This window comes from Filicampus tigris, chromosome 2 (genome assembly GCF_054856515.1).
Source record: "Filicampus tigris isolate MCC_2025a chromosome 2, RoL_Ftig_1.0, whole genome shotgun sequence".
Lineage (NCBI taxonomy): Eukaryota > Metazoa > Chordata > Actinopteri > Syngnathiformes > Syngnathidae > Filicampus > Filicampus tigris.
Window position 1 is genome coordinate 2136400 of NC_141218.1, and position 24968 is coordinate 2161367.

Genomic DNA, 24968 nt, shown 5'->3' on the forward strand with positions numbered 1-24968 from the left:
GTATGTTTGGTTGGGGGTCTTTTTCATTTGGTTCTAATTCAAGCAAAGGAAGTGAAGTGCTTACCTCCAGGCCGGACTTTGTTGATGCTCTCTGGAAGCCATTAAGCAGCATGTGGCCTCACCACTGGGGAGATGACGACACACATACAGGCCTCATGACAAATCCACGTTTGCACTCGATTCGATACGCCGTGATCTGGAAATGCAAATCTCAAATCCTCTTTTCCAATTGAAATGAGGAGAAATGCCATGAATCCGTTCCAGTCTCTGCCAAGAAGACAATAAAAATGTGTAGTTAAAGAATGGATTTGGATTGTTTCATCTGGATGGCCTAAAAGTGTCTTTCATACAGCAATTTAATGTAACTGGCACTTTCTGCTAGGTTAGCGTAGCCAAGTGATGGCTAAAGGCCCAGCAGAAGAATACATATTTGTCGCGCGAAATAAGAAAACACCGTCACTTACTGCCGTATTTACATTTTGGGGTTGGATTGTTGTACATTTCTGGACTGACCGTGTTATGACTTTGCTGCTCTTAAGGCTAAACTACTTTCCGGCATGAGAATACGTTTTGGGTTTTTGGCCAATACTTTATTGCATTGGTTTCAATTTACAGCCTGGAGGTGTTTTTTTTTTGTTTTTTTCCTTCCCATATGTTGTCATAGGTGCTGGTGCATTTTTGCTTGCGTTTGTGGAATAAGTGTTAATCCACTTGTTTTTAACCATCTCTGGGGGCGGCCATTTTGTCCTCTGTCAACTGAAAATGACATCACAACTGCTCACAACGACCAATGACGGCGCAGATTCAGAAAGCAGGTCAGCCGTGATTGGTCGTTGTGAGCAGTTGTGATAAATAATAAATAAACAAAATGGCCGCCCCCGGAGATGGCTAAAAACGAGTGCATTTTTCTGCTTAATTTATATTCCACAAACGCAGAATGCCGTGTTTCAACTAGCGGGCTTGCTGGGAACATATTCTTGAAAAAAAAAAAAAAAGTTTGGGTTGACTTCCGCTTTCAGTAGATATTAAGAAGTTTCCCGAGTTTTTTTCTGGGCTCTCCAGTGTCAAACGCCCCCCCCCCCTCCCCCCTTTCTTTTTCATTTCCCGCCGGGCCCATGCGGCGACAGGTGTTTGGGAGCAGCCGAATGGGGGCCTGCCGTCTAGACTCTCCTCGTGGCCCATCACACATGGCCGACTTATCAGAAGGAACACAATGAACGCGGCGCGCACGCTGGGCGCGTTTGTAATCTCTGTCAGGGGATGAGATTCCGAGATCGGCTTTCAGCGCCTCGCTCTGCCATTCTCTTCTCCTTTCCTGTGGTACTTTGGCATTGTCTGCATGTGTGTGCGCTCACACAGTCGGGGTGGGCCGGCAGGGTCACGGTTCGCCGGGCCGCCCGGATCCATCAAGAGGAACAAAGCAGGGGAGGGGCGCAAGGGGGGAGGCACGGTGCCAAAGCGCCTGAAATCAAAGAGCACGCTCAAGATTGGGATCCCCCCGCGAAAGCTGGACTCTATTTCAGGGTGGGGGTCAACGCAAGGATCACATCCAGCAATGCGTCGGAGCCTCATGAAGTCCGCTTGCTTTTGTTGGTAACATAACTTGATTTGATTTGGGCTAGGCTAATTTGAGCGCCACCCAGAATACCTCAAGGGGAGCCGACAGGGTACAATGCGAGCCCAAAGAGATATGATAATCGTCTTGATTTAAAAACTTTTTTTTTTTTTTGAACCTCTGTGTAAATTCTGGTTAAAAGGGGGTGCTCTGGTGGACTTTGTTTGGCGCTGCTTCGCCATGGTGACTGTGAATATAAACAATTGAAAAGCGCAGACCTCCCAGAAGTACACTTGTCAAATTTGGATTAATATGAAAAGACGGAAAAATGTTGTGATGTGTTTTGTCAAGGAGAAATATAGCACTCTATAGTATTGTACTTGAGAATGACATAATTGCATCAATTGAATGGTCACTCTGGTTTGCCCATTTGGCCACCAGGGGGCATTATCAAACAGAGTCAGCTTGTCTAAGCAGTTTTCACAGAGGACAAAGAAGAAGTGACTGTGACCATTGTCATGTCTGTCTACATGTGTTGCTACGCCTTTTGTGCAGCACATTTGGACATGTGACTCGACGGAGCAAAATGAGTCGAAACTTGCTGAGGTACAAATCTTCGATACGATGCCGTACTGGTCCAGTAGCTCAAACTTCTACCGCATTCACTGATTAGAAGTTTTAGTTTCACAAAAGAAACATCACAAAGTGTTTGAATTGCATTACTTACAAAGTAGAAGGTTCTCAACAAAGAAGTCATTCATCATTATTATATATACACGAATAAACGTGTATATATGTATGTATACATACTGTATATGGTGTTTCCTATTAGAGTTTTTTTTTTTTAAATACATCTAATTCTGCTGTTTTACTTGACAATGAGAGTGGCATTAAACTGCCTGAAGCCTTTTAAAAATATATATATATTAATATGTATAATTAGATATTATAGTTTATACCCACACAAACAATAACAGTTATTTTTTTGAATCAAATATAAGGCCACCCAAAATCATTTTGAAGGCGACTTGACTTGCACCTGCTTTCGTGTGAATAAGCGAGGTGGAAGGGCAGAGCGCTCGCTCCTCATCCTCAATTTTGCCTTAATGACTTCCTCGAGGTGCTTTTCGGACTCAGTGGGAAGGGGGGGGGGGGGTGCTTTCTCTTCATAGCCTTGGCCTTGTGCCAGAATGACAATCAAAGTCTCTTCTGTGGGAGATTAGTTCGAAGGTCTCCAACCCCCCACCCCTGTTTTTTTTTTTTTTTTTTTTTTTTTAAACGGAGAAAAACAGGCCATCTTGCTAGCCAGACGCAGCCCTGCCCTCCTCCAACACGACAACGCTCCTTTCGGTCACCTAAGTTAGCCGCCGCCTCGGTGGAAAGGAAATTCATCGATGAGCTTCGGCAGGCATCAGCCCCAATGATCTGAACCAGCCTGCAGAAGACAAGAGTACCCGACACAATTGTTATAGCACTGTCTGGAGAGGGGGGGGGGGAACTGGAATGAAGTGTGGTTTTTAGACCCAGGATCCCAATGTATGAGAATTTGGCAAGTGAATAATAGTTCGGAAGTACGGTTGATTGTCCAGAGAGTAGTCAACTTTGAACTGGCGGCTTGAAAGCACAGGTAACCCTCATTTGGAAGGGAAGCCCCTCCCCCGCCCCCCCTTTACAAGCCAATGCCTCGGTCTCATCAGACCAAACCACAAGTGTTTTTATTTCTTTGCGGGATAAGGCTTGCCGTCTTGCCACCCTACCCCATAGCCCAGATGTATGGATAAGAGGGGAGATTGCTGTCACATGCGCTAAACAGCCAGTACTTGCCAGAAATCCCTGCAAGCTCCTTCATTGTTGCTGTTGACATCTCGGTAGCCTGCCTGCCCATTCTATTAACTTTGGAGGGCTGTCCAGTTCTTGCTAATGTCATTCTTGTGCCACGCTTTCTCCACTCGTTGATGGCTGCATTTGCTTTGCAATCTCTTTGGCGACCTCCTCCTGAATGACACCTTGGTGTCTTTTGGGCGCTGGAGAACCTCTGTGCAGATTCTTCCTTGTTCTCCAAGATGTGCCCATAAAACCGTCAAAAAAAAAAAAAAAAAGCCCACTAGAACATCTGAAATTTGTTTGGGGTTGGGCACCTGAAATGGTGGGCAGCCGTGTGCTGACTTTCACATGAGCGTGAACAAGATTTGGTTAGCCAAGTCAGATTAGCCGTGGAATGGAAACCTTTTTAACACAATCTCTCATACTTGAGAAAAACACGGCTTTCCAACGGAGGCGTTTACACTTGGGCTCCTACACAGACATTTGCAACTTACAGTAGAAGTGTGGTGAGATGCCCCCCCAAAAAAGAAAAAAATAGGCTGGGCCACTTCCCAGTGGTTCTGCTAGGCCACAAATGCACTTGTAAAGAAACAGCTTCACTCTTATGTTCCACAAAGTTTTCACAGCTGGGACTTTGTGTCAGGTTTACGATTTCAAAGACAAGAACCCCCCCCCCCCCCCCGCCACCCTGCCCCCCCGCACACTGTCAGTAGGGAGACTCTGCTGTGATTGGATGGCCCTCCAAAGGCACAAAGGCAAACGTTTCCAGTTTGCCACACATTGACGCTAAAAGCAAAAATCAGTCCAAGTGTTGCTCATCTCACCTGTACACCATACAGAAGATTTATTGTCCGTGCTCAAAATACACAAGAAAGCAGTAGAAGGCCCGGTAAGCGTCGCCGCCGTCCGCTTACAAATGGAAAAACAGCAACATTTGTCCTTGTAGGCTGAGCGATGAGGCCACAGCTGCCAGTCACGCAAAGAATAAATAACATTGTAATCACGCGCAGCCGCAGCCAACACATTCACGTTGGCAGGTTCATGTTTGCCTCCAAGGGGGTGGGGGGTGGGTGGGGGGGCAACATGGAAAAGGGACTTTGTAGCCAAATCGCCGTTGACGTGCTTTTCCTCCGCCACTGAGCGGCACATCATTCGTGGATTTGGTCCCAAAATACATCGGCCACTCACAAAAAGTACAGCTCGGGTCCTCCCGATCGGGGTGAAATTCCAGCACGCGCGTGGAACCTCTTCGGTCATCGCAAACGCAGCTGGAGCTCGCGGCGTTTCGGAGGGGCCGCCCGCCCGCCCGAAACGCCGGCATATGTTTACTTCAACATACACTTTGACAAACGCTTCAGGATGGCTCGCCGGGCCACATGACCGGAAACGCGGGGGGGAGGGGGGACCTGAACTTTGTTGTCGGATCACACAAACAATTACGAAACGCCTGCTGCCGAGTGTTTCAACAACATCCCTTTCTTTGTTTTACCATCCGCAGCACGCGCACACGGGCAATTTCAATAAATAAGACGTGACAGCGCTGTAAGGCAATGTTGACCACGCGCTTCCAAACAGACATGCGTGGCAACTATCAGCGCGCACACATTCATTAAGAGCAAACCCCCCCCACGCCCCTCCGCCTGTGGGGAGGGAAGCCAGGGTTTCAAGGCTTTGCGGGTGATCTGATTGGTTGACGAGGCCAACGCCCCCCTTTTTGCATTCCTGATTGAAAAACAAAAAAAGCTCAATGATAGGTCTGGAAAAAGAAGCCGCCAGCCGCTCGGAACTTCAGGACAGTCCGGAAGTTTCCAGGTAACTCTGGAGTTTCCTTACTGTGCTTCTGTCCAAGGAGCACAGGTCAAAGTCAAAAGTGGTGTTTGTGATGTGGAAGTGGCCCGTCTCTTCGATGAGGTTCACAATCTGCAAAAACACAGGCAACCCACACTCAGCAAAGAGGCCACTGGGCGCTATCGACGCAAACGGATGCAGGGCTGCTCGATGAAGCGATTTGGAACCGCAGCCCAATTTTCTGGATGAAACGATGTTAAAAACGTTCAAATCGAAAAACGGTCTTTTTTTAAAAATTCTTTTTGGTGTATCTAAGCCACCGTAGTTTCCTCCCAAAAACTACAACAACATTCACGGCTACCGGCGATTCTGCTATTTGCTCAGGCAAGTGAGCGTTTGGTTAATAAATCGGGCAAAAAATAGATCTGTAGTGTAGTGTGTGCCCCGCATGTACAATACAACCCGCGAGCAAGTAACTCAACGTCTGAAAGGCGTCCCTTTTTTTCTCTTCTACAACGGACCTCTGGTCCAGCCGGACTATGCATCCGTACTTAAGCTTGACAGTGCATTTGTATTATTGAGTGACAGTTTTGCACTAATCATTGATTTATGTTTACGTAAGACCAGGGAGAAATGTAAAAGGCTGGCTGGTTGGCAAATTGACTGTTTAGGTTCCAGACTTGAGTGTCTACCTTCTCTCATGTTGATGATTTTGTTTCAGATGCTATATGCCCTTTCTTCTTTCATTATTGGTTTGATTAAGAACAGATCTGAAATCTATTGCGCAAGTAAAATGCTGTTAATCCCAATGGATTGTTATTTGTGTATTAAGTTCAATTGACTGGCATTTTGAGTTCAAAGAAAGAAAAATTAAGTTGAAATAAAAGACATTCAAAATACGTCATTTGTCACTATTTTTTTATTTTACAAAGAAATCGTAATCGTAAAATCGGGTTTGAGAGAAAATAATCGGGATTTTCTATCTAGGCAAAATCGAACAGCCCTAGACCCTTGACAATCGGGTGGGGGCCGTGCAGCGCAGTCCCGACTAAGGGAGAGAGCCTTTCCGCCAGCATTTCTTTTAATTGGACCCTCGGCGCACTTTTACTGCGACACGCGTGCATCTCTGTTTTCCCAAAATGGGACCCGCGCCGATCACGTCGGCGAGGGAAAAGGCAGCGCGGCGGCCCGGGACTCCCTTTTCAAGGCCAAATGCTCGTGTCCCGTGGCAACCGTTTACCTGTTGCAGGATGTGACCTTCCCTCAGGGTCATCAGTCGTTTGTGCAGTTCCACCAGCTCGTCCAGGTAAGCCTACAAAGTGGTTGGCGGAAATTACAAATCATCCACAATCACAACAACAAAAAAGGTTGTACCTTGTCACAATCTCGATTTGTGCTTTTGTCCTGCTTGCTCTGCTTGTTGCTACTCTTCACTTCCAGTATCTGACGGAGGCAGGAGCAAAGCAGCAAAATGACACAAAGGATTCAAACACACACAAGTGAAGAACGCAAGTCTTTCACGTCCGTAAGTCGGGCCAATGCCCGCCGATTCGCCATCGACTGGATCGGGAATTCTTCACTGAAAAACAAAGTGCACATTTTCTGCACACTTTCTGTAAAGGCCGAAAACTGCCAGCCAATTGCAAAAAAAGAGGATAAAGAACATCTGCCTGGGAGTATTTTTCCATGCCGTCACTTGATGCAACGTTGATGCTAGTTTTGTTGGCCGGTGTTTTGAATTGTGTGTTAACATTTAGCTCTTTAATTAGGTCTTTAATTTCAAAGCCAATTGAACCTGACCTGACTTGCGACTCGCAAACACACTCACGTGCGTATAGAAAAACTTACCTGATTATTTGTAGTCTTTAATAAGCCGGGGACATCGTTTTGCGAAGGCGGCGAGGGGGTGGAGCCGTCACTCTCGCTGCCGTCACTCAAGCTGACCCTTGGCGCAAAGTCACAGGACGCTGCGTTATGTCTTTCTGCTCACGCCGAGATTCATTTCCCACCGACCGGGAGGTTTGAGCTCAGCGGCCCAAAGGGCGAGCCAACCTGCGTTGGTGGTGCGAGACGTGCGCGTGCGCCGGCCGCTCGGCGTCGGAATCCAAGTCCAGGTCGTCGTCTTCCTCGGAATTATCCTCGCGCTCGTCGGACTGCAGTGGGCCAAGTACTAGGCGGGAACGCAAAAGGTAACACACACACAAAGGGAACATTTTAGATGAGCACGAAAGACACGCCAAGCAGCTGAGCTTCGTGCCTGGGTCGTGAGTCGCGCATGGAAAAGCTCCACAATGTCGTTGTGGCTTTCCAATAGCTTCTCAAAATATTTAAATGGAGTGGAAAAACAACCCAATCCCCACCAATGGATCATTTCATCCAATTTCTTCCAAAAAAAAAAAAAAAAGACATCAAATATTTTAAAATGCCTCAAAAAGGTGCCCGCTAAATTGGGCTGAACAATTTGGAAAAATTAAATTGCAATCCCCGCCTTCTATATTGTGAATACGATTTCATTATTTTTTTCAAGATTTTCTTCTAATGTACTTTTTAACAAACGGGCAATAAATCATTCTGTACAACATCTGATTTATTAAGTGTTTTGGTCTTGTCTTGCGCCCCAAAACAGGCAAATGAACCAAGAATGATTATGACAGACTGCTTACTTCTACTTTAATTGGAGTTGCTTACTTGCGAAAGTGCGGGGTCTTCAATCCTGTTCCTGGAGGGCTTATGATGTTTTCCATTTGTCCCTGCTGCAACACGCCCACGCCTTCAAATGATCAGATAATCAGCAAGGTCTGCAGACGTTTGAATCGGGTGTGTTGCAGCAGATGGAAAGCAGGCGGGACAGCGGCCCTCGAGGAACAGGATTGAAGACCTCTGTCCTAAGCACTGACTTGCAGTTTTGGGGTTTGAAGCGCTGACTACGACAACTTCACAGGTCCGTAGGACCAAAATCAGACGCAAACAAATGTGTTGCGTCATCACTTCAACTTTCCTGAAGCACTGCTCATGTAAACATTTGCGCTGAACTTCTGAAGCTGAGGCGCAGCCTGGACCGGTTGCCAGCCAATCGCAGGGCACATGCAGACAAACACGCATTCACACTCACAATTTAGAAGAAGAAGAAGAAGGAAAAAAAACCCATTTTGAAATCGTTTGTTTCGGTTGGTTAATCAGGCCCTATTAGAGTCATATTTTGGGAAGGTGAGAGTCATAAAACGGCTGACGCCTGACTTCAAACCACCAGTCTCAGAAGTGTGAGACGGATGAGCACTATTGCCTTCTGTCTTTTTCAGAAGAAAAAAAAAAAAAAAAAAAATGGAGATGAAAATGCCCCGACGTTTCCGGACAAGACACAGGCCACAATGAAGAGGTGAAAGGACTGCGAGAAAGACGTGAACAAATGCGGTTTCATGCTGCAAGTGGAGCTGAAGCGTGATGGCAGGTGGACTGTTACCTGTGTGGGTGGCGCCAGGAATAGCCACCCGTTTCCTGATGATCAAATCCACCACTGCATCCAGAGAAAAACGACAAACACCATTTGCACCAAAGAGCTCACTACACAGCGTTTACTTGTGCGTACGGCTGCGCGATTCATCGCAATTCAATGACTTCACGATTACAAATTGGCATCATTGTAAAAAATGAGGACGTATTTCTATCCAATGCACTGTTTTTTTACACAAGGAAATCATACGTTTGCACTTTTTTTTTCTTCTTCTAAGTTTAAAAAAAATAAATGTTTTTGGTCCAAAAGGAACTTGCGTCATTCGTGTTTCAAAGGAATTGATTTGTCTGTATATTTTTACATTTACATATCTTCTTGTTTTGTACCAAATAAAAAAATGATCCTTTGAATAATCGTGATTTGAAATGATGGTGATTAATTTCCCCCCCCCCCCCCCCTAATGGAGCAGCCCTACTTGTACATCTATGACAACTTTGCAGTCGTATGCAGTGACCCATAAAAATAAAAAAATGTAGTGCTGCTGTGACGATAATAATCGCGGACAGACGGTGGCAGCGACACTGCTCCAAAACACGAAACGCATTCATTACCTTGGCGTTTGTGGTGTGCGGGAGCAAATCCTGAACTGGAGCTGGAGCTGGCTGGACTGGGCTGTTCCGACTAGCAGAGAGGCAGGAAACAACAACACAAGATGAAACTTTTCATTGAACTGGCCTGTTTGCTTAGCAAGTGCTATTGAAACCAGTGTTCATTAAAAGCCAAGCAATGGGGCTGAAAACGCGTCCGAATGGGTCTCAGTATACAAAGTGCTCCGAGGAGGAGTACTACGCATGGCAAAAAAAAAAAAAAAAAAAAAAAAAAAAGAGCGGCGAGCACAAAAGGCGCGAGCGAGGAGGACTTGACGAGCTGTCACCTCCTGCCAACCAACGTAACGCAGCTGCTCCGGTGCTTTATGGACACGCGGCCACAAATCTTCCTCCGACTCCTTTTCAAGGCCTTTGTTGGGCCTTCCTCAGAGCCACAAACAAAAGAAGCCCCCTTCAAAGACAATCCATTGACTTTAAGGAGCACTTTTGAGGACGCGTTCAAAACGGGCCGCGCGCTACCTTTGGCTGGGTAAGGCTAGCGTGCGACTAGGGAAGCTTTCTGGCAATGTGCGACGAGTTGTCTTCTGCATTGCTTGGTCCTCCCTCAACTTGACTCACGAGTACCGCGGAACAGTTATGAAAAATGATCAAATTGCCACCCCGCTCCCGATGTTGTGATTGCGATTTAATATGCAAGTATTTTTTTCAAAGTCCATTTCCTATGCATTTTTTTTTTTGTTGAAAACAAACAAGCAACACACAAGCCTGACTTACAGTAAACAAAATGAGATTTATTACACTGACCGACAGTAAGTTTTCATCAGATGGCTTGTGTGTCCCCCAAATGTATTTCGGACACCGATTCCAAAATGCCTTGAGATATTTTCATTTACGAGTTTGACCTATAAAAGCTTGCGCAATACGAATGTTACCGTGCCTCGTCTTTTCGAGATATAACTGTTCAGGAAAAAGAACACTCCACCTGTTGCTGAACTTAACCCTTCATAAGTACTAACTAACTATATCACATATTGTATTATTGTTATTATCATTATTAAAAAAACCAAGAGCAGATTCGGCATAAAATTCATCTAGAAAGTGTACTTGCATCTCTGATTGAAAAAATGGGAGAAACAATTTGTTGACCAATGACAGACATCAATGTTGTGGTCTAATATGTTGGTAGGCCATATTTTTTATTTTCTATTATTTTTTTATTTTTTGCAATTTGCAATTGCATTCCACTCGACCGCCACGCCAATTTGAATTGGATGAATCGCTCGGGCCTACTCACGAGTGCTCCCGAATGGCGGCCGCACCTCCCTAATCCACATTTGCCGCCGTTTGTGAGCAGCGGCAAGACCAAGATCAAAGGCGTGCTCACATGACAAACGAGGGCCGGCCACCGGGCTTGCGAGTCTCAAAAGAATCAAACACCTGGCATTTGTCACCGCTCCACCACATGCCTTTCCATGCTTGACCCCCCCCCCCCCCCCCCCCCCCACACACACACACACCCCCGGGCCCCCGAGAAAGACACTTGCACACAACCGACACACACACAGAAAGGATTGCATCTTGCATTGAAAGCAAAGTGAGCACCGGCGGAAGAGCAAAGGAACCAGCGGTGAGGATGCTGCTGCTATTCTCGTGCTAATCGCCGCTGTTGATTGCCGGTATCCTCAGGTGTTGTAAAAGCATAAAATCAGTCTGCTATTTGACTTGAAGACACACACGCACGCACGCACGCACATGCACACACATGCTTTTGGGGGACGTCCTTCATCCAAACGTGTCTGGTAAGCAAACGTCAGCCCTTGGTTAGGAAGCAAATTTTCTCTTGAGACCCAAGATTTGTGAAAAGCCCCAATTGTGTGTCTACTTCCTGGTTGGCCATCCATACAAATGCCCCCTCCCCCCTTTGTTTTATTGGTGCCCACCCTTTGCACCGAGTCCTGCGCGCAGACCCCTGGAGCCGAGCAGACCACCATAAAAGCAGATTTTCTCCCCGTTTGCCATTCAGTTTTATTGCCCCGCAACGCCAACAAGTGACCACCAACAAATCCCCCCCCCCCCCCCACACACACACACGAGGGGAAGAGGAGTTTATCTTTGCACAGCCATTTTGCTTGAAAGCGAAATTCCTTCAAAGCGACTCTCCGGCGCCGTGAACGGAAACAAATTTGACTCTTCTGAAGTTTTAGTTTGGGATTTTTCATTCTTCATTTTGCCTTGAGTTCTTTTTTTGTTTTCATTTGTTTTTTGAGCAAGTTTGGCTGAAAATGCTTGGTTTTGCCTGAATTCGCATTAGTTTTGGTATTAGCTTTAGTTTTTTTGGTGTTTTTTTTTAGAAATATATGGAGTGTTTGTCAAGTGCAAGATAAATTTTTTTTTTTTTTTTTTAAAGTCCCCAAGTATGAAAGGACTGCAAAATAAATCCATTTCAAATGAAGCCCGAAAGCTTGCGTTTGATATGAATTGACAAAGACGAAAAGGAAGGACAGCTTTGCTCTATTTCTAGTTAGTTTTAGCTAGTTTTGTGACCATAAGATCGCTTCGGCTAGTTGTTGTTTTTTCCAAAGCATTTTTGTCTTGCTTTCATTTCATTGAGGAGAGAGTTTTCGTTTTTTTTTTTTTTTTCTCTCAATTCGAATAACCTTGTTCTCGTGTCCTACTCACGTCTGACTTGGCGGACTCCATGTCAGAATGGTTGGGGTCCAACCGTTCCTGGAAGGGCGGAAGCGCGGCCGCCTTCCGTCGCGCCGCTTCATCGGCTTCTGGATGCAATTTACTGCTTTGCGCCCGCGGCCTGTCCTTCAGGACTTTCTTCTCGGAATGTTGAGCGTCGGACGCGGACGTCTGCTTCCCAGACAAATCCCCAAAGCCCCTTTTGCGTTTTCTGCTGAGGCGATTGTCCCCGCGGAGTGGCTTGCTGGCCCCGTGGTTTGCCACCTGGCTCCGATGAGACAAAGACTTGGGCTCCTTGAATCCCATTTTAGGGTTGCTATTTCCAAGTGGCTGGTTCTCTTTGGGTTTTCTGGAAGGTTCTTTAGGGGCTTTGCTGGACTCCCAGCACGAGTCTCTGAAGGCACTTTTGGTCTCTTTCAAGTCTTTCGGCGGCTTGTCTTTGTAGTCCTTGGAGGGCTTGTGGAGTTTGGAGACGCTGCTGCCGCCGCCGCCGCCGCTGCTGCTGCTGATGGTGGTGGCCGTGGTGAGAAGGGTGGGACCGCTTCCTTTGGAGCCATCCTGTTGGAAACAAGAATTACGGCAGACTTGAGTTAGCTCATTTGAAGGGGGCGATCGCATCTCATTCGACTGTCAACCCGGCGCTATTTGCGGCCAGTGAGGCTTTAGTTACCATGACGATATAGAGATATATAAAATATATGAATAAATATATATGTATATATTTAATATACTGTATATATTAAAGTTCGTGTCACTGCCGTCGGGAACAAGACCTTTTCCCAGAGCCTAAAAATGTCACGTTTGCTCACCCATTTGCCTTGCATTGTGAGATCGTGAAACAGCCATTAAGCCATTTTCAACGGTTGAGCTTGGTCGGTAATGTGTAAAAATGACACCCACGCATGTGGACTGAGCGCTAAGTTTGGAAAAAAAAAAAAAATCTGAAATTGTGCAAAATGTGACTTCTGAGGTTTTGGCCCGACGCCAGCGATGTGGCCCAGCACAAAGGACGTTTTCCACCGTTTTTTCCCCCCCTTTAAATATCAGGCGCAGGTCCGCTTCTTGAAGCCAGGCCGTTTCAGGTAGATGGTTTCCCAGAGCTCCACACGGGCGCAGTTCTTAAAGCGGAGGGGATGGCGACTTTGAGGCAATGGATTGATTCTGACGACGGGGGTCTCACCTCAGGCCCTCTTGTCAATATTTCATCCATGCAATCAAGCCATTAAAACAGTCTAGACCAGGGGGTGTGTTACAACTCCCCGACACTTCCTTTTTTACTTGCTCTACATGGGCTTGTGACCCGGGGACCTTGAGGAAATAAAGCTGCCGGCTCATTCCAAACACGAGCGTGCTCCGTCCCAGCACTAAAGCCATTCCCCTCCCGTGGCCCAACGTAAAACAGTAAAACAAGTGTTTAGCGCCTTGCCAGAGACCCCAAGTCACCGCGCAGCTATGAACAGCCCCGCACGGAGGAGGGCATCTTGTCAAGGCCGCCGGCTCGACAACACAGGCTAGTTAAGTGGCCAATCAAAGCAGGACAACTACTGCCCGTCTCGACGAGATTACGCCTCGAGACGCAGACGGACGGCTTTGAAGGAAGGCGACTTCAAGGGTGAAGCCCCTCCCAGGTTGCCTCTGCATAGACGTGTCACTCACCTTGGGCCCATGGGAGATTTTGCTCTTACTCGGGTCAGAGAAGGCGGATGCCGAGGAGCTGTTGGGGAGCGGCGGGAGCTTCGTGTGCGGCGCAAACGAGGAAGTTGAGCCCTCCTGCATGACCATCACCTGCCAGAAGGAGAGCCACAACGCACGCTTAGCTAGGCCCCTCGTTCAATCGGCCAAGATTAGCTTCGACAATTTCTCTCATGCCAACTCACTGGTCAAGTCATTCTTAGAGGAAATAGTTGTGCTCTATTCTTACACACAGACCATAGTCTGTCACTAAACTACGCTAAAGCTGGATTAAAGTGACAACGACACAAAAATGTGAAAAACAGTGAGTACAGTGATAACTGGTACTGGTGACTATGAAGTGTTTGTCAAGTGCAAGATAAAAAAATTTAAAAAAAAGCTCACTAACTTTTGTGTAATCAAGTAAACCGCTTGAACGTGTGTACGGACGTACGGCAATACATTTGCCAACTCTAAATGCTTGAGTATATTAATTGACAAAGGCGAAAACAAAGGACATTTTCGCTATAAATATACTAGCAGGGCTGGGTTAAAAAAAATTAAAAGGGAATTGAATCGAATCAATTTCCGTTTCATAGACCAGTATGGATTCATAAAACCAGAAATGGATGATTGTCAATGCGTCTTTTCGTGTGACTTCTTGCGAGATCTCGTCACTACGATCAAAACAACATGGCGGAAGCACTGAAATCAGCGCCAACAAGCGCGATTGAAATGATTATTTACCGTTTTCATCAGGTCATGCTCAATACAACGTACATGATGAGTGTACCTGCATTGGGTTAATTTCTTCACGTGAGTATTCCTATTTTCACCGATGCACCAAGTTGGAGCAAGAAGTCTACTACGACCACTACTGCATTGCTTCTTCAGATAACGTCTTCCATATGAAAGTGAAATGGGCACTGCGTGAAATCCTTCACTGAATCGAAAAATCAATCAGTGTGGATCGAATCCAATCTGTAAATCTGAATCCAGGCCTAAACTACAGTTAGTATTATAAACCTAAGATGTAGTTTCAGATCGTTTTTTTTAAGCATTTGTTTTTTAATTTTGTTTTGGTTTTTTTCGATTTCGGTTTGAGGTATTTTGTGAATTTTTGTCAACTGTATTAACCTTCAATTCATAACTATGGCAAATACTCGTGCCCAAACCACTTCTAGGTCATTGTGTTAATATAAAACTGTCCAAGTGACAACATATTCTTTGGGCAGTAGGCGGGGGACACCCTGAATCGGTTGCCAGCCAATCGCAGGGCACACAGAGATTAAAAAACAACCGCACTCACAATCACACCGAGGGGCAATTTAGAGTGTCCAATCAACGTATCATGCATGTTTTTGGAACTTGGGAGGAAACCGGAGGACCCGGAGAAAAGCCACACAGGCAGGCACGGGGAGAACATGCAAACCCCACACAGGGAGGCCGGAGCCGGGATCGAACCCACGACCTCTGAAGTGTGAGGCGGACGTGCTAACCAGCTACTACTATTTCTATAGAATTGCAATCTTACTTTTGAGTCCTCTGAGGTGCGTTTGTGCGGATCCCGTTGCTGTTCAAAGAAAAGACAAGAGAAGTTGTTGTTAGCAGGTTCCGCATGGCAAACTCATTTGAAAATCCACACTCACTCGCTCGTGCGCGCGCGCGCGCGCGCGAGGCTTGAAATTGCTCGACAGCGAGCGGGAATGTTGCCTTTGAAGGCTAAGAAAGGCGCGCAGGCAAAGTAAACACAGAGCACTTAGCTCAGGTCGTAAAGGCCGCAGACGGCGGGGGTCTTCGGCGGGACGGCGCATAAAACGGAAGCAGTCATGAGTAAGCTGGCAGGATCGGCAGTCTGGTCCAGTACGGACCGAGTTGAGCGCAAAAACCAAAAAAAGGCCGCACACCTACCCCTCCGGCGCGCAGGAGCTTGCGGCGAAACTCTTCCGTGGGATTGTTGAAGGTGAGTTTCTCGCAGCGGAGATGATTGACAGGCGGGTGGCCCTCCAGGTGGAGAAAGAGGTCGTAGTCGAAGCGGACTTTCTTGGGCTCTTCCTGCGGCCAAGCGGTGGCCCGCGCAGAGATTACGTTTTAGCAGAGGAATCCATTTCAGCTGCAAAAATCAATCAACTCTTCAACTAAGTGTACCTTATTCCTGAAGTAAACTTCAATCGGCAAGATGAAGCCGGCGTATCCGGACTCCTCCACTTTGTACGGCGGGTCCTTGCAAACTTGCAAACAAAAGGGAAGAAAAGACTTTAACGCAACCACGCGCTCAACAAAGCTCTTTCCTCCTCAAGCGCCATTTCCATTTGTGTGCCAAACAACCGCAAAAAAGAAAAAGAAAAAGAAAAAAAGAGTCCACTCAAAAAGCTTGGAATCACCACCTTGTCAGCAATAACAGTGGTTGTAAAGGCCCCTCCTCCCCGTTAGCCCCCCCCGCCCCCCATGAACTTTTAGGACAAACAAAGTCCACTTGAGCTCAGGTGTTGTTGGCTCAGCGGCGCATGTTTGTCAGTGTGTCTTCCCGGAGGACTCGAACGCAGCATACGAATGGCGCCCTTCCAAAAAAAGAAACTCTTCACGTCTGGCAATTACTTCAATCCCTGTGCGCTTCCTTTTGGAGCCCCTCCCCTCCCCCTGAGACTGATGGCTCGGCAAACTCTACCGAGGTCGACCAAAGCCCAACATCGCTGAATAAATATTATGGGTTGGAGTTCGTTTTGTGTGAGGGGGGGGGGTCACGTTCAATCACATGCCGCTAAAGGAGCCCCATTTGGTGTGTTTAGGAGGCGATGTTGGCTCACTGACACACCGGATCACTTGGTGGAGGAATCGACACTGCTCTGAATACACCGACAAAATATATACGGATTTCGTGTTTACGGCAGGGGGTCACCAACTTGGGTCCTCAAGGGCCCTACCCCGCATCTTTTCAATGTCTCCTTCCTGACATGACCGACGCACCTGATTCAAACGATCAGGAGCCTTATCAGGCTTCTGCAGAGCTTGCTGATGGTTTCAATCAGGTGCGTTGGAGAAGGGAAACATCTAAAAGGTCTAAAGGGAGCCCTGGTCTACGGTCTTCTGTTCCAACTGCAGCCACGTAAACCCGAATTCGGACGCGAGTCGGAATGCGTCGTGGTCGATCGCTAACGCAAACGTGGCTACGTTGACATGGGCAAAATGGCTTTAATTCAGATTAAATGAATGATCGGATGCACTGTTTTCATGGACACTAAAAATATTGATCCGATCAGGACTTGCGTGTTCATGCGTCACTCTTTCGAGCGGAACAAATGATCTTGACACGCGCATATTGACCAAATATACCGGAAATAGTAGTCGAAGAGGCCGTAGTGACTTTCGCGTCAACAAAACATCGCTCCGTCCATTTTTTTTTACTTTAAACGTTAGCGTTACTGTGCATATTTTTCCTGTTTGTGCCGTTACGTCAAGTGAACGCTTCCTAATGGAGCTGCAAGTATTTCCATGCGTGCCGATCGGATTATCAATCGACATAAAGCACCCCTCTCGTTCGGAATAAAATCTGAATCGCAATGGGCTTGATCTGGTCGGACTAGTCCGAATGGGGGTGTCTGCATTTGGAAGAAAAATGGTCTTAGGCCGTCGATATCTTAGGCAAACGGCAAGTACAAGGTAGCGTCCCTTCTTGAGTCGCCTGGCGACGTATTCGTATGCCTTGCCCTAGGTTCATTGCAAAACTAGGCCAACTGCGTTGTCCAGTGCAAAAGTCAACATTTGTTTGAAAAATCCTTCTAGGCCATGTAAAAAAAACAAGAATGTTTCTCATGGCGTAGTGCAAACTAGTTTGCTGAGCAGCGTTTGTAAGCGCGAAAGCTCGCATACGGCATTCACGGGAGACCAAAGCAAGGAGCCTCCTCCACGTAATCACCGATTGTTGCCACTCCAACGCCGTTGCTGCTCATTGCGAGCGCAACGTTCCAAAGTTCACAGCGGCACACGGCTGTATTTGACTCACAGATTGTCAATGTACTGTATTATAGAAATACACCTGATCGTGTGGCGATAAAGCCACGTCAGGGCAGGCGAGTTGAGCAGTCACAAAGTAACCGCTGACCTGGAAGACAAAACGAGCGCTGGTAGCGTTTCTTTCTTTGCGCTCGAGTCTTGCTTTCAGATGAGGTGCCAATCATAGAACAATGCCAGTCACTCTGTATTTGGCCTTTCTCCGCAGACGGCCTTGTAATGAGGCCAGGTCGGACACCCAGCTTAAGGGGGGGGGGGGGGGGGGGGGGCAAACAAAAAAACGGGCAGCAAAAAGAAAAGAGAATGGAAAAAGGGAAAGAAAATCCCTCCATTCGCCGACACTTAAGGCGGCCTCGTCCCGACGACAACGGACACCCGACGCAGACGCTGAGAACTGGACCACGCATAAAAAGTCGGACTTTGCATTGTAGAACCATTACCCTAAATCAAGTGCTTCTTTCGCATCGAAATGGAATGACTTTTGCTAAGGTGACCCAAAATACATCCACATTTTGTACAGGTACTCCAAGGTTTTTGCACACCAAGGCTGTCAAATGTGACCTGCGCCTACTCAAGTGCCTTGAAGTGTGCGAGAAAGCAAATAAGGTGACCACTTTTGGGAGACGACGTACAAGCGCACTTTGCCATAAGATTACGTTTGGCAATTGCGGCAAAGACGTGTTCCATTTCAATGAAAAAACAAAACACTTTTCACGGTAACTAAAACGAACATTCGGCTGCAGGCGATTTTAATGGGCTTGATTTTGCTCTAACACACTTTGCGGGATTATAGCCTTGTAACAAGACATTTCAGTCATGTGCTGTCACAGTCTGAACACTCGAGGCACTCTTTCAAAGGACTACATGAACCGGCTTTACATGGAGACGTTTTTTTTGTCAATGGGATTGAAATCCTTCCAAGTTGTGATAGTTTTCACACTTTTGATTGAAAACAAGTTTGCAAGTACTTCAAAACAAGTTCTCCCCTCGTGGACCAGCGCAGGTAAAACGCTGGCATTTTTCAAGGGCGTACAGTCTATACGACGACGTCACTCCGCATTTATGTCAGGAAAGAGCATGCGCAGACCGGGCGCAGCTTGGCTATTCCGATTGAGGCCTTCATATGGAGCCTCGTTCGTATACATTCCAATCGGAATATATGGATCCACGCAACGCCGGCTATAGATGAGAGCCCAAGAAGAACGTAGACTCTGGTGGATATATACAAGTTGGAATGCACAGCATAAAGTGAGGACAAAGAAATACAAGTGGGTCTTGTGATTACCACTGGGTGTATAAAAAAAAAAAAAAAAAAAAAAAAAAAAAAAATCAAACTGACAGCCAGGACATGTTAAGTGATGATGAAATGTCTCTCAACACAGCTGTCTGGGCTCCTACTTCTGAAGGTATATGTCAGGCTGGTAAAGAGGTATTGGTATCGTAGTACAGTCGTACAGTATCGGCGCTGAGAACAATGCTGGCATCGGTATGTGAACCTTTAAAAAAAAAAAAAAAAGGTTCCTTTTGTGTGTTTTCCGGGAACCTTGATTCGTTTAAAACATTCTGAGGTTGAAACCAGCGAGCTCAATCGACACGAGGAACAATATTTGCACAAACTCTTTCAGGGGAAAAATAAAGAAATCACTGAAATCCTGTATGCAAATTAATTTGGAACAGTGTATAGGTGTTTTCTTGTTTTGTTTTTTTTTTTAATATAGCCTGTCCATGAGGGGAGGTGCCCTGACAATGACGGCTGGTGATTAGCGACGCAGTACGCTTGAGCAGGCTCAGTCTTTTAAAAACAACCTCGCACTTTGTTTTCTTAACGGGCCCGGCTGACCCAAATGACCTGGCGCTAATCAGCTAAGAGCGAGACTGGACAACGCAAACGGGGTGGAGATTAATCTGGCAAGATTAAAAGGCCGGCCAGCCAAGTTTTGTGTTGTCAGCCGAGTCACTCGGAAGACCCGCCGCAGGTGGCCCGTCTGGAGAAGTTAGTCGACGGCCAGCCGGGGTCAAGGCAAAAACGCTTTCAGCTCAAACGGACGGATTTTGAAGCGAAAGGGGCCGCGGCTGCCGTTGGGATCCACGGCTCAATCGGCACAACGATAAATTGGCATGAAGATCGAAGCGTCGCAAATCTTTTGCGCGCGTCGCAATGCAAACGCTTTGATAATCGTCTGACCTTTGACTCGCTAACGGTCAATATCCACCGTTTGAGTCTGCTGGACTTTGAACTTGAAGCTGTTAACTCGACAAAGGCAACAACTTGGCCCGAAGAGAACGGAAACAAATTGTCCCAAACGATAAGACATATTCCCCCTTTTTGGGGGCCACTTATTTGAAGCGGAGAAACAAAGCACGCAAACAAAAGGCCCCCCCAAGACATGCCAAGAGACAGCGGCCCACATCACGCGCGCTCCTCTCGTTGAGTGAAGCCAGAGAGAGGCAGGATTTACGGCTCAGTTCCTGTTCTTAGGTGGTGGCTGCCCCCAAATATCGGCACTCCCTCCCCACACAGTTCCACCCCCCACCTCTGCCGTCCTTTCATGCTGCCAGCGGCACTCGGTCTCTAACTTTCATTGCTTGGGTTCTCTTTGTATCGCGTGTCTTCCCCAGATTTTTTGGTCTGCTTTCTACTGTGTACAGACAGCAGCGGTGAGAAGTAACAAATACTCCATTTTTGGTACTCAAGTAGATTTGAGTAGCATTGACTTTTCTGACCACGCTTCATTTTACCGCCTACATTTGGACGAGCATAGCTACATTTTTTTTTTTTTTTTTTTACAACTTAATGTGCCAAAATAGGCCCGCTGCTTTTTTTTCAAGATCCATGCATGACACGATGTAAAAAAGCCGAAAACACAAAAAGGTAAAGTCAACCAAGGTAGAGCTCTGGGGGACTTATAAGTTAAAAAAACAATTAAAAAAAGAAGACAAACAACATAGATGAATGTGAAACAGAGAGCAAATATGATGCAACAAATTCAGATAATCAAGACAACACCCGTCCACAGACGCACCGCAAGGATGAATCGATTAATGGCCAACTAATCAATAATCAAAATCGCTACATATTTTGGAAAATAGATCATCATCATTTTAAGACCTTGTTTAATTGGAAATTGTCCAAATTTCAGATTCAACAGTAAATATTTGCTGACTTCTGTAAGTCCTTTATGAAAGCAGACTGATGATTGTGTTGAATCACAATAAGACATTTCCAAAAATCTGCTTTTACTTTGCAAAACAACAATCACCATTTTTTCCTCTTGCCTCACATGTTACAGAACAAACCGGTGATTGAATAATAATCCATTTATGTCAGCGCATTTTCTCCACTAGTTGAAACTATGTTCTGTTTTTGAATGAAGGGATGGAAATTTTAAAGAAGTCTCTTTGTATCAAGTCAGTCGTCAAAATAACCGACAGATGAACAGATTTGTAAAATAATCATTATTTCTAGCCCAACAAATCCATGGCCTTATTTAAGAACATTTTTTGACGTGGCCTCCAGAAGGATTTGTGGCTAATGCATTCTTGTCTTGTGCCCAGCCTGAAAATTATGAATCTAAACAAAAAACCCCCCAAAAAAAACACACAATTACGGTGTGTTTTATTCGTTTTTAATGATGGTCATGTTTTTTCGTCAGCTCACTACGTTAGCAAAATGATGGGAACAGAAAGTGATGACAAAAGGCAGGGGCGACGCTAGCTAGCTCAAAGCTTTTTTTGTCATTGGTAAAGTGAGTTTTGTACGTAACTGATATTCAAAATGCATTTTTAAATTTAGTACTTCAGAACATCTCAGAGTCTGCACTTTCTGACTTTCACTTAAGGAGTCAAGTCAGTTCTATTTGCAGAGACTCTCTTTTTCACCAAGTATCTGTACTTGAGCACAGGACTTTTGCAACCTTCAAAACACTGTGACCAAGGGGAACACTCTCAAATAGAACACACACACAAAAAAAAAAAAGTGAAGCCACAGCTCATTTGGACCTGGAGGATGTGCATCTTTGACGTGTGGTCGCACAAGCAAGCCACAAATGAATCCACCAGGGCAGGGATGGAGCGAAGCGAAAAGGCTTTGTGCCAGTGCTCGGCAGAGGCCAAAAGACAGCCAGGGGGCGAACATGTTGGACCAATCATGACGCCATCAGACGGTGTGTGTGCTGTCGGGAAGTTGGCCAACAGTAAGCTCTTTCTTCCAGGAACGGGGATACCTCGCCGATAGCGCTGGAGTCATTTTCAAGACTGCCACCGCAGCATTCAACGTAAGAGTCGTCGCGCCATCTTGCCTCTTTGAGCCGAGGCCATTAGGTCCCATCAGTGGCGCCGAGCAAGAACGAGGAGGGAAAAAGGGGGGGGGGGGGGGAAAAAAAAAAAAAAAAAAAAAAAAGAACACACTGGGTCTTCCTTGGCTCCATGTCGAGGAGGCATTGCCAATGGCTGTTCCCATGGCAACACCCGAGAACAGTTTGAGGTAATAATGAAGCAGCAGCATTTTTTTTTTTTGGGTCATTCTCAACACTCCACAGAAAAAAGTGACGGGGGAGCCGGCGGGGAGGAAGCGTCTGTTTAGACTCCGGCTTGGTGCTTGCCGGTCGTAAACGGTGACACGGATCCCAACAAAAGACTTTGAACCGGCGGGACTGCAAGTGAGATTCCGTCGCACCTCTAAATCGCTTCAGAGTGGGATTAGCGCTACAGTTCAATCCCGTACGATACAACATTGTAATAATTCTTCTTAAATGAGTATGAAAGATGATAATCGCGGATTCATTGCCATTAAATTTGGAAGAAATCTGCACTTGTATTTCATTTGTGAAATTGGCTTTCGACATGGTTTTTGGACAGTGCGTCGGGACGTTGACGACAAGCATTCATCAGCCAATCCCTGACCGTACACCTGGTACACACACACACCGATAATCGGTCCGATTTGGAGCCCGTTTCCCCACTTCGGATCAAAATTGGCAAAGGCCCGTTCATCAGATGTCTCCATTATCCTGTGCTGTGGGGCGTGTTCAGCCGGGTAACGACACGGATTGGACACCGGGAACCGAGTGGAACCGGGACTAGCACTTCGGTTCTCCCGGAATCGCTCGGGTTTTAAAATGTCGGTTTTAAAACACATTTCAATTCCTAATCCGTCTAGCGGAGGAAGCCGCCCAAAACAAACAAAGTACCAATAGTGTGTGGGCATGCTAGGACGGGAGAGACATACAGATAATTGGTCTGATTCTGAGCCTGGTTTCTCCCTTCCAATTAGTGTCAGCAAAATACAAATGATCGGATGTCTTTAAAAGATTACCATCCTGAGCAATTATTCTTTGATGTGGGGAGTCTTAAGATGGGTACAGACGTACTGATAATCGTGCTAATTTTGAGCATCGTTCCCCCCTTTTGATCAAAGTCAGAAAAAGATTGATTATCAGAGTTGTTGGAAAACTGAGCCTGAGTGATTCTCTTGTGGTGTGGGGGGCGCTCGAACGGGTATGGACGTATCAACAATCGGGCCAATGTTGAGCTTGATTCCATCCTTCTGGTTGAGGTCAGCAAAGACCTGATTATTGAATGTGTCTGACTGATTATCCTGAGAGATTTTTCAGTGGCGTGCACCTTATTAAAACAGATAGAGCCATACCGATAATCTGGCCCATTCTGAGCCCAATTATTATTTCTGATAAAAGTCAGCAAAAAACACGATTATAGGATTTGTTTAAATGACAACCCGAGCGATTATCCTGCAGTGCGGGGCAGGTAAAGCCACTACCTGGGTTAGGGTTACCGATAATTAGGCTGATTTTGAGCCCCATTCCACCGTTACGATCAAAATCAGCAAAAGCCAAGTTATTGATTGTCTTTAAGAGACTATCCTGAGCTTTAGGTCATTTGTTAGACACCCTCCTCCCACCTCCCCCAACCTCTAATGCATCAGCCCAACAGAGCTGAACACAATCCTTTTCATCACAATTTACCAACGTGGGCCAGCATCAACTGCGCAACTTCTTAGCGTCACTGGAGAGGAGTTTAAAGTTCAGAGAGATTGACAGTGAGCGGTAAACATCTACAAGGGCAATTCAAAAGTACCAAAAGCAGCACAGCTCACCTCTTTTTGGTTTCGGGAAACTCTCGTGCAAGTGAAAGACAACTTTCTCCACAAAGTGCTGAATATTGCTGTGCTCCGGTCCCCGGACGAACACCATCCAGTCGTGGGTGAAGCCTTCCGCTGTGGGTTTCTTTCGGAACTGGGCGCGGTGGCCGAGTTCGAGTTTCACCTGAACGGCACCCTGGGAAGGAAGATGTTGACTTATCATCCCTGTGTAAATCACAACTAATTCTTCGCATGGGTTTTAAATTTGCTTGAGGACCATAAAGCACCTTTTGGGGGTTTGAATGTGCACACCACTTTAGAAACATTCACCTTCACTGAACCCTGCATCATGTTGAGGCGTTACTAATAAGTTGCTCACCTCGTCAACATTAGGCAAAAGTCCATTTCTACATCAGTCATATCCGAGCAACTTTTTCTCCATTTTTAGATAACGCATATCGAATCTGGATTGAGCAGGTGTACCTAATGAAGTGGCTGGCACAGCAGACGAATATTTTTGACTTGAGAAAAAAAATAAAATAAAATAAAAAAAGAGTACTGTACATTGAAATCACAGAGAGGTCAGTGCAGTGGAAAAGAAAGCCACAATGAGGAATAACATTACCGGAAAATAAATGAGGGTAACGACGGACTATTAGACAGTTCATTAAACAATTTGAGAATTTTATAAACTTGAATATTGAACTGTGACTATGCAGGAATGGCTATGCAAATCACCAAATGAGCACTCCACCAGTAAAAAAGCCTTTATATTTCAGACTCGGAGCAAAACGTTTGAATATCCTTTAAGGCCGTTTAAAAAAAATAAGAAAAAGAAAAAAAAAGATAGCGGCACGTACAGGCTAAAGCTAGCCGGCTGGTCAAATCCGTTTTACGGAGTGAAGAGAACCGACTCCTCGCCTGTGACATATCCAACCATTGCCTTCATTAAGGCGGGCGAACCGGCACCCAGTCGTCTCGAATGGCTACTCACCGAGTTGGCCATTCCTGAGGCCCCACGTTACTGCGTTTTCATGGAGACGGAGTTGGGAAAGAGAGTGCAGGCAGGTAAGTCCAAATGGCGTGTGACGGCGGACATGGTCGCCAGTCACGCTCTGCGCTCCAAGTCACAGTCATTCAAGACTTTCCAAGATTCGCCGGCGGTCAAGATACCAGAGATAAAAAAGAAACCCCAGCAACGTCCGCTACAGACTTTCGAAATAAAGAAAAGGCCAGCTACGTCGCCCTGGCTTACCTGCATTGCGCATGATTAAT

General features: G+C 46.2%; 1 protein-coding gene across 3 annotated transcripts; it reads right to left on the reverse strand.

Annotated features, from left to right (window-relative positions):
* Positions 1-24870, reverse strand: mllt3 (MLLT3 super elongation complex subunit). Of its 3 annotated transcripts, XR_015085756.1 has the most exons (15): positions 24688-24870; positions 23709-23889; positions 15734-15816; positions 15497-15640; positions 15120-15158; positions 13571-13699; positions 11906-12472; positions 9230-9299; positions 8628-8681; positions 7220-7337; positions 7016-7112; positions 6542-6610; positions 6408-6479; positions 4204-5299; positions 2-267 (listed from the first exon to the last, which is right to left on the reverse strand). XR_015085756.1 is itself a non-coding variant. In XM_086024037.1 (14 exons), exons 1-14 carry the CDS (start codon positions 24697-24699, stop codon positions 5168-5170), a joined length of 1767 nt encoding a protein of 588 aa, XP_085880163.1. In that variant the 5' UTR covers positions 24700-24870; the 3' UTR covers positions 4191-5167. The 3 variants fall into 3 exon arrangements, 1 of the variants encoding a protein (XP_085880163.1); XR_015085757.1 differs by lacking the exon at positions 8628-8681 and having other exon boundaries at positions 1-267; XM_086024037.1 differs by lacking the exon at positions 2-267 and having other exon boundaries at positions 4191-5299.
* Positions 24871-24968: the final 98 nt, after the last annotated feature.

Bases quoted from the DNA above. Each gene is read 5' to 3' on its own strand.
- mllt3 (XM_086024037.1), bottom strand. The intron at 12,473-13,570 runs GTGAGTGACACG...TGTTTCCAACAG, and splicing joins AAATCTCCCATGGGCCCAAG to GATGGCTCCAAAGGAAGCGG. The intron at 7,338-8,627 runs GTAACAGTCCAC...GTTCCCGCCTAG, and splicing joins TCCTGGCGCCACCCACACAG to TACTTGGCCCACTGCAGTCC.